The 10,000-nt window shown below is 40.9% G+C and overlaps 1 protein-coding gene across 3 annotated transcripts in view; it reads left to right on the top strand.

Moving 5' to 3' along the window:
* The window catches only part of LOC137997757 (uncharacterized), a 414,333-nt gene extending 405,244 nt beyond the window's left edge, over positions 1 to 9,089 (top strand). For all 3 annotated transcript variants that reach the window (XM_068843991.1, XM_068843993.1, XM_068843990.1), the window contains exons 2-5: positions 1 to 1,132; positions 3,696 to 4,818; positions 5,090 to 5,347; positions 7,007 to 9,089. The exon at positions 1 to 1,132 is cut by the window's left edge and continues 1,892 nt beyond it. In XM_068843991.1, the coding sequence (XP_068700092.1) occupies positions 1 to 1,132; positions 3,696 to 4,818; positions 5,090 to 5,347; positions 7,007 to 8,646 (4,153 nt within the window). In that variant the 3' untranslated portion in view covers positions 8,647 to 9,089. The remainder of the gene's footprint in view (positions 1,133 to 3,695; positions 4,819 to 5,089; positions 5,348 to 7,006) is intronic.
* The last annotated feature ends 911 nt before the right edge of the window (positions 9,090 to 10,000 follow it).

Genomic DNA, 10,000 nt, shown 5'->3' with positions numbered 1-10,000 from the left:
CATATCTTGCCTTGCTGGGCCAAATGTCTACGTTTTGATTTTCCCAGATCCAGAATTCAGCTCACAATTCTCAAATTATGACGAGGTAATGATATCACGTTTCAAGAATTCATCTTGCATTCTGTTTTGGAGGACCTCTTGCAAAATTCAAGAGATGAAAGAGTTGAGGAATTTGAACTTTCAGATCCGTGAAAGTGTCAGCACTCTCTTTTTGCAGCCCAAATTCAGAAAGAATTATGAGGAGACGCATGACTTCTATCTTGAACTTCCACTCAGAAGTTTGTCCCTGTGTTTTCAAATTGATTGTCTTCCTCTTTTAGTAGAGATTAAGTTGGGTGAACCAGGTAAAGAATGTGCAAATTTTGATTGCTTAACTTCGTGGGCCTTACAAGATTCATCATCTCAGCCCGCTGTTCATGTTTCATACCTTTCCTATGAATTTTCCAACAAGCGCACAGCTGAACTAGCATTTGATAGCTTGGTTTTTAGCTCAAGTAAAGAACCAATCCTAAACGATGTAAAAGTTCTTGAGGTTGCTGATGGTCATTCTCCACACATAAATTTTGCTTTTTTCGCTTCTCGACATAGCAGGTATTGTCACTTCTCTGTTTTTGTGGACGAGGAGTTACCAGTATTAAGAGTCAAGTCCCGTCATTTGAATGAAACAAATTCAAATGGTTTCTGTTTCTCTGTGCAATCTGCTCTAGAAAATGTGATGTTGTCTTTGTACGAGACTTTCAGAATCAGTTTTGAGCCTCTTGTACAGTTGTCTTGTGAAGGTTGCCGTATGGTTGGCATCAAGGAATCTTCAAACGTTAATTGCAGCAATGCAGTCAAGACTGAATCATCGATCACTAGTCCTCAATCAGGAGTGTTCGTCAAGAATTGTGGAAGTGACTCTTTCACAAAGAAAGAGTTAAATTCAGGCACTAAACATCTTTTAAATAGAGTGACTTGTAGGGACTCCTTGCATTGTGAAGGCAGCAACAGAGAATCTTCAACTAGGAATTGTGGCAAGGAAAGTAACCAGAAACCATTCTCATCAAACAAAACATCTCTTGATTGTGCAAGTGCAGAGGTCTTAGAATCTGACTTTCATGAGGAATGCCATGTGAGCACACTTCAGAATCAGGTAAAATGTTTTTGATGTTTTCAGCCTGTACAGAGTTTCTGATGTTTTTTTCTGCATTCCAGAAATTTAGTTGCATGTACAGCATATGCAAACAAATTTGTTGGCTTTCCTCTATATTTTTGAAAATGGGATGTTAAAAACTCACAGTTTGTACCACACCCCCCATAGCTGACTGGTGTCTTGGTGCCAATGAAAGTGAAAAATATTTTCATAGTTTGTATAATGGAGAGAGAACTAGGCAAAAGGTGAAAAATTGGAACTGATTTTTTTAATGAAAAACTATTTGAATTCATTTGATGCTCACAATTTAGCTTTTTAAAGTGCCCCTGTGACCAAAAAATCAATTCATATTTTTCTTTGGATTTCAAAACTATGTTAACAAAACACTAAGTGACCCAGGTTTTAAGCCTTGATTTCAAAAAGACATTTAAAAGATTATTTAATGGTCCGCCATTACTAACATGATGTTCTTGAGAGAGCTGGATCGAGGAGAAAATGATGTCAAAGGCTCACTAGTTTAAGAATGCATTACGTGTGTACGCCGCAGAATTAATATGCAGCACGGGGGTTTTGGGCTTTCAGACTTTTAAACTCACGCTTTGCATATATAATAAGCTGCATTCACACGCTGAAATTTTAAGCTAATGAGCCTCTGACGTCACTTTTCCCTGGATCCAACCCTCTGAGGTCCAATTGGTCAGTTTTGAACGTGAGTAATGGCGGACCGTGAAATCCAAAACTTACACTCAAAGTAAACGGCCTTTGGATAATAATCAAAGCTCAAAATTTTGCCAGTCAGGTGTTAAGCAAACACACGTTCAAAATCTGAAGGAAAAAAGGAAGTGGTTTTTTCGATCACGGGGGCTCTTTAACGGTCCATGCCCTAAATTGACTTTTAACCCTTCACCTCTCAAGTGGCTCCCACTGATGAGTAAAATTGCATGGTGTCTAAGCTACGAAGGATAGGGTTATTTTAAAGGTCTTGTCACTACCGTGGGATTTAAAAGAGGATTTCAGGTAAAAACATACAGTAGTGGGGTGCCAAAAAAAAATATTCAACAGCCAGCTATCATCTATGTAGGGTAAGGCTAAAGCAAATCCAATGACAACATGTTGGACGACACCCCAACCAATGTACATGTACATGACTTGTGTGATTCACAGACAATTGACTCACTCATTGGCTGACACCAAATTGTGTCCTCCAAAGGACAATCGACCAGTTGTTCAAACTCTGATTTAAAAGCTATTCCTGGATTATTGGAAACCTTTCTTTTCAGTTTGTTTACCAATAAGAAAGTTTCCATGAGATTTTTAGCCATCAGTTTTGAGTTACACATACATTGTAGACTTCATTTTTTCCTTCATCATAAAATAACATTCAGGGTTTTTTTAATGGTAAGACTCGAACCTTGGTATTAAATCACATGAACTTTTATTTAAAGAGTTCTCAAAATCTGCTTATGATGACACAGAGCCAATGAAACATCATTCTTTGATGTTGGCCATTTTATCCTTAATAATAATTATTACTTTTGGAAAAGTTTTTTTTATAATGTATAATTTAATCACATCTGCCCTTTTGGTGCAGGAAATCACCAAACTCTACCAAAAACTCTTGGGAGTGACCAAAAAGAAAATGGTTATGGTAACGAATCCAATTCAACCAATGCATCAGTCAGTGCGTTGTTGGAGTAATCACCACACACACAACTGTCAAGTAAAAACACATCTAAAAGGAAAAGCGATCCTCGCACAAATCTAGACAATTTAAGCTATTGTCTCCTATAAAGACCTGAAAAATTCGGGTGGCTCCAACAGGATTTGAACCCATGACCTGTGCAATGCCGGTGCAAAAGTCTACCAATAGAGCTATGAAGCCACTCAGTCACTCAGGAACAAATGAGCCCAACAAATTGACCTGCTCACCACTGAGGGGCTTCATACTAGTTCAGTTGGTAGAGCATTGCACTAGCATCACACAGGTCATGGGTTTGAATCCCGTTGGAGCTCCGTGATTTTTTTAAAGTGTCTACAAGAGACAATCGCTTAAAATTATTGTTCAGATGTTCAGATAAGTGCGAGGATCACTTCTCTCTTTCATCTATAGCCTGCAGCTCAAATGGACATTCACTTCATTCAACAAGTAAAAACATTGTCAGGTGACACACCACCAACACGTCAGGCAACATGTCGGCTAACAAGTAAAACATGAAAACAGTTACATAGTAAATATGGTGGCATTAAGGTGCAGGACTGCAGAATATCATGCACAATACATTGTTCATCTCTTCAAAATTCTTCAAGGCAAAAAAGATATGTATGAAAATTGACAACACGGACACGTTGCTGATGCGTGGTAGGAACTTTGAAGGTTGTTGCTGACTGATGGATCTGCTGATAGTCGATTTGTTTGATTGTCTATCATTGGATCAGATTTGTTACCATAACCGAAAAAAGTCCATGGCTTAAAGTGTCTCCAATATTGTTACTGTCTTGTAATCACAGTATTTTATTATGATGTACGAGGTAGAAATATTACTTTTGTCTGTATGTTTAATAGGAAATTCACTCTGGAAGTCATGCAGATGTTTGCTTATGCTTGTTGGAGTACCTGTTGAGTGACACAATTAATTTTGCACCTGAGCATGAGGCCTTGAACAGTGTCATCCCTCAAAGTGACAGCTTTGAGGAACACTCCTTCCTGTCATCAGAATTTCTTTCAGCATCTTCTCTTAACTCACTACCAGCAACCCCAGATTTGTTTGCATCATGTCATCCGTTCACTCTAAAGAAGTCTTCTTCTGCATCTTCAACCCTGATTGGGTGCATTGGTCATCGTCAAAGATTACAAGAGGAGCCTTGTGAGTGTTCAGAGGGGGATTTGGCTGATGGCTGTCCAGCCACAGCACAAAGTAAACCGACATCAAAGGAAACGCACCAATATGCAGAAGTTTGTCAGTTTAAGACTGAATTAAAAGAGAAAGAAATTGCAGTAAGCCTAGGTGATCCATTCAATCTAAAGAAGTCAACTTTGGCATCCAAATTACAAGAGGAGCCTTGCGAATGTTCAGATGAGGATTTGGCTGCTGGCTGTCTAGCTAAAGCACAAAGTAAACCAGAAACAAAGGAAACACACCATTATGCAGACGTTTTTCAGTTGAAGACTGAATTAAATGGAAAGGAAAACCCAGATAACTGTGATTCAATAGACGGTGTTCCAAAACGACCAGAAGAGCCTCTTGGAGAATCTTATGAATGTCCTGATATGCATATTAAGGTACAGCATCATCCACAATGTCAAAGGTCCTTGGAGGAAATGAAAGTTTCAGCTTCAAACGGTATTGGAGTGAGAAATACCAGAAATATTGATCTTGATCCTGTCATATTAAGTAAGACTGAGGAGTCTGCAACCTTTCAGAATAATTCCTTTGAATTACTGGAACAAATAAATGAATTACAGGAACAGCTAAGACAGAGGGAGGCAGAAAATCAGCAACTCAGAGCAGAGGTTGGACGATATCTGTTTCTTGAGGACAGAGAGAAACGTAGTGGCAAACTTCTTTCAGTACCCAGAGAAATTGCTAGTGATGAGAGTATATCTTGGAGGGCCAGTGCATCATTCAAATGTGGAACCACCAATGGAAGACTTCTTGGTGGAGCAGCTTCACTCCAAGACAACCCAGGTATGTGAACAGTATTTTGATGTTGCAGTTTGACCTTTCAGGCTCCTACATCATTCTTATGAGTGATTTTTCTTTCTTTGTTTTGTTTTGTCTGGTGTGGTCCAAATTGGTAGATCTGCATTGGCTCACACCACAGGTTTCCTTCCACATGATCCTTACTTTTAAGGGTGCTAAAGAAGCTGTGGCCCTTAAAGTAACTACATGTAACTTGCTCTGGGAATTGTGGAAGATTAATGTTAAAATCCACCTCTGTTGTGCAATATTTTGGTAGATTTGAACTTGCAAGCAAGGTTTATAGACATTTCCAACTCATTATCACCTGAGGAATTCAAACAGATGAAGATTCTGGCCAGGGACAAACTTAATGGTTTCAGGCTTGCAAAGATGAAGGTGGGCTTTGAACTGTTAAAAGAAGTGGAAAGAGTCAGTGAACACCCTTGCACAGACATTGGTGAGCTGCTTAAAGGGATCCAGCGCTTTGACCTCCTGGAGAAACTTGGATTACCCTATCCTGAGAGTAAAACCAGTGGTATGGACTGAATTCTCTGATCCATAGACCATTTTACAGGTATGTTGGCCATTTTTGAAATCTATTGTTTCAAGTAGCTATTGTGGGATTCAAAGGGGGCAAATTAGTATGCATACCCCCTTAGAATTCCATAATAGCTATTTGAAACAATGGATTTCCAAATGGCCACCGTACCCGTAAAATGGTCTATGGGGAAAAAGATTTTGTCGTGACGGTTTAATTTCCAACGTTGTAGGCTGAACCTAGAAAAGAGTGGTTTTAACGGCAATTTCAATAGTGCTAGTGCAGATTTTCTGTAATGAGCTTATTCCATTTCTATAATAAATTTTACCATGGGAAAGTCATTGCAAAAAGGCTATCAGAAGGACAGAGAGAGAATTAAAGAGGAGCCATCAATATGATAATTAGGTTTGAAACCCTGTGTGCTGAAGAAAACCCTATAGTTAGTGCAGAAAACAACACTATCACTATTAAAATTTGCTTTTTGTAACGTTTCCCGAGCTGCTTCATTGTACATGTACAAAGAAGTGGAATGATTGAAGAACCTAACAAGTTGTATCCTCCAAGGAATGATATTATGCTTGGTTCTCAGTAGCATCCCACTCCAGATGATGTTTTGGGGCTTGATCACGCATTTCTTGTTGTGGAGGAAGGTTTGATTTTGTGCGAGCCAACAATGTCTTTGGTTCCTGGGTGGGACGAGTTTTAAGATTGCTTTCAAATTTCTTATGTGGAATTGTGTGGGAATACGGACTGTATCATCCACCTTGACCATTCCTACCTCAATAATGTTGGGATCTGAGTGGGTTTTCTTTCCCATACCATGTTCCAGTATTTTAGATGTTGTTAGTCAGCCACTGTTGCAATGTACATTTGCATGAAACTAATGTATACATTTGAAGTGCGGGCTATAGGTGAAACGGAAAAGTTATCCTCGTCCTTAGCTAAACAATTTAAGCAATTTATTGTCTCTTATGGACACCTGAAAAAAAGTTCAGGTGGCTTCAACAGGATTTGAACCCACGACCTCTGTGATGCCGGTGCAATGCTCAACCACTGAGCAGTAGGCCATTTTCAAAAACACCATAACACTCTTTGTTTGCCCTCCAAAGTTTTGCATAAGCACTAGTTTTATTTCCTCTTGGGACCAAGTCCCAAGAGAAAGTGGAAACAATGCTTATGCAAAATTTTGCGGGGCAAATAAAGAGTATTATGGAATTTTTGAAAGTGGCCGTTGAACTCGTCTGTGACACACGGTTCAACATTTGTTGATCAACAGATGTTGAACAGTGAGTCATGCCATGTTGAATGTTGAAGTATGCCATTCAACACGTTGAACGTTGTTGAACGAAAATAGAGACCAGTGCGATTCCGTTCAACTCGGCTGTGTAAAAGTTTACGCTAATCCTGGATTAAGTTTATCGCTTTCCAACAACTGGGCCCAGCTCTATTCCATTCAACTCGTCTGTGTAACATTGTTCAACATTTCTTGAGCAACAAATGTTGCAGGATGTTGAACCGAGTGTCAAAGGCTTTTTACTTGTTTTAATCCTGTTATTCCACTTGCATGCTGTTTTTCGTATTCAGAACTCTGTAGCATCGTTCACCTCTCTGATTCAGGTACATGCATTAATTTTGCCACCTTGTTTGAAATTTCAGAGAGTGTTGGAACATCATCGGATTCTTTACCATCGAGAGATGAAAGATTGCAAGATCTAGAACAAGGTGAAGAAAGATGTGCAACTCGTATATCTAAGTCTTGCACGTCCACAATAGGTTTTGCCAACAGAAGTGAAGACAATGGCCAGAAGTTTACACCAGATAATGACTTCGACTTGTCTGCATCTGTTCCTTTTGAGACTGACAGTGAGAATCCTATGTCAATTAACATTGAGAATAATGATCATAGTGTCGGTTCCAATTCCAAAGACGGCATTAGTGTCCCCGTCTCTTGTGATCAAAGTGGTCCATCAAGTGGTGCTAGCACCATATCTGTTAGTGCGTCTAACATGTTGGCTTTATGCACCGCTGAAGGTACACCAGTTTGTTCAAGTAGCAGCTCACAAGAGTCCTCCGAGATGTCAGCAAAAGCACCAGAATTGTCCTCAACTACTAATTCTGCTGCAGCACGCGGTGAAATCGTGAATGAGAGTGACGTCAGGCTCAATACAGGCAGCAGTGAAGAAGAGGTTCCAGGGCAGGCTCAGTTATTGAACAGTACAGATGATGTGACTGATGGGGGAAATACTGAGTTTGAAAATTTTGAGGGACAGTCTGCTGATTCGTGTTATGGGGTATCGAGAACAACAGGTTCTGACAGAAGAAGATCTCCATGTTGTGTCAATGAGTATGATTCACCGATCATCTCTTCAGATAGCTCTGCCTTCTGCCCTTTGACCGAGCCAGTACGCTCACATGTTGATGATGGAAATCCCTTCCAGCTGCAACAAAGTTCCAATGCACATTGTCAGACAACTTTGCGAATGCATGAATCTGATGAATCCAGTTCCTCTGCGACTGACTGGGAACGTTTGGGCGCTCGACCTAAAATCTCCCAAATACAACGTCCACAGGTTGCTATATCACCACCCCCGCCCCCACCCATCGCCAGCCCTGTATCCGATGGCTTGGCTGGGGATTTCTTAGTACGACATTCGCAAGACAAAGCTGTTCATGAAAGTATGTTCTCAAATGAACAGGCCGCGAATGAAAGGTCACACAATGCTGATTTAGCATTTGGACGCCAATCACTTGCGAATGGGTATCACGAACCAGGTACCTCCACTAGAAGTGCTGTCATTGTGGACAACTCTGGTTTGCCTTCTCCATTCTCCGTTTCGACCTGCTGTGTTTCTTTCAGCAGAATTGTCGCAGCTACAACAAGTCGGCCACCTGTTGTCAATGCAAGTAACAACACATGGACTCGTAACAGAAATTTTTCCTCAATCGCGCCTGGTGATGGCAATGCCGCAGGGACCAGCCTTGCACCAGTTTCTGGTAATTCCGATGAAAACAACTCCAGAGGAGCTTTGCTGAATAGAGACATTGGAACAAACTATATCGAGGCAGTCAATGATTTACTTATTGCTTTCGAACGACTTGTGGCACATGCCTCTGCGCTAGTTGAACAGATGCTTAGGGAACGAGAGGAACGTGCACAGTTTAGACGAGAAATAGAAAGCCTGGAACGAATGATCAGGGAAAGACGAGAGAGAGAAAGGAGGGAGAGAGAGGAAAGAGAGATACAGGAAGCAGAGCGATGGCTGCAAGAGCAAGAGGCTACTCCCATGGCACTCTGAGCACTACCAGCGACATTGTGCGGTGTGGTTCCCTTGTTGTACATAATTTATATATTCCAGCTTTTTTATAAATCCTATGTTCCTATTTTCTTATATATCCTATAAAAGTCGCACACTTAGCCAAAAGCTCCTATATTTCGTATAAATATTGTTTTAGTGATTAAAAGAAATGACGTCTCGTCCGTGTTCACCACTTTTGGCGGATCACCATCAATTATGTAAAGACAGATCTTATTCTTGGACATTGTAATACAGAGGTGGTTAAAGTTTAACAGATGACAGCACGACTAAGTGACTCTTTAGTCAATGGCATACGTGCAACACTGAACGGATGGGTTTAAGGCTTTCAAAGGTCCTGATTCTCTTACACTCACGAAGCATTTCCTTCAGCTGGGTCGTTCTGCTCAGGCCCATTACCTGAAAGAAGATGCCCAGAAGCAGGTTACTCGACACAAAGAATAAGAACTACAAACGGAAGAACAAAAACAACTGACCAAAGAAAAGAATAAGGAAGGATTACGTTTTTGCAAACATTGGTCCTGTAGCAATTATATTCGAACAGACTTAACTGACCAGAGTGTAATGTGAAGTGCTAAGTTTCTACCCGATATGAACCATGTGAGCGTTAGCCCTACTAATGGAAATAGGCTCACACAAGGACAGAGAAAAACTCTGACCAGGGTGGGAATTGAACCGACGACCTTCGGGTTAGATCACCGCTGCTCTACCGACTGAGCTACAAGGTCAGACGGGAGCAGACCGTGGGAACTGAAGATGTTAAAGTCACGGCAGTGAACATGTACAAGTACAAGGACGGATTACGTTTTTAAAAGCGTTGGCCGTGTGGCACTTATATTCGAACAGACTTAACTGACAGAGTGTAATGTGAAGTTCTAAGTTTCTACCCCATATGAACCATGTGAGCGTTAGCCTTACTAATGGAAATGGCCCCACACAGGAGAAAAACTCTAACCAGGGTGGGAATTGAACCCACGACCTTGGGGTTAAGTTTCTACCCCATATGGTCAGTTAAGTCTGTTCGAATATAAGTGCCACACGGCCAACGTTTTTAAAAACGTAATCCTTCCTTGTACTTGTACATTTTCACTGCCGTGACTTTAACATCTTCAGTTCCCACGGCCTGCTCCCGTCTGACCTTGTAGCTCAGTCGGTAGAGCAGCGGTGATCTAACCCGAAGGTCGTCAGTTCAATTCCCACCCTGGTCAGAGTTTTTCTCTGTCCTTGTGTGGGCCTATTTCCATTAGTAGGGCTAACGCTCACATGGTTCATATCGGGTAGAAACTTAGCACTTCAAATTACACTCTGGTCAGTTAAGTCTGTTCGAATATAAGTG

Source organism: Montipora foliosa, chromosome 3 (genome assembly GCF_036669935.1).
Source record: "Montipora foliosa isolate CH-2021 chromosome 3, ASM3666993v2, whole genome shotgun sequence".
In the NCBI taxonomy this organism is placed as follows: Eukaryota; Metazoa; Cnidaria; class Anthozoa; order Scleractinia; family Acroporidae; genus Montipora; species Montipora foliosa.
The sequence above is the reverse complement of the archived record's forward strand: the minus strand, read 5'-3'. Positions and strand labels throughout refer to the sequence as shown.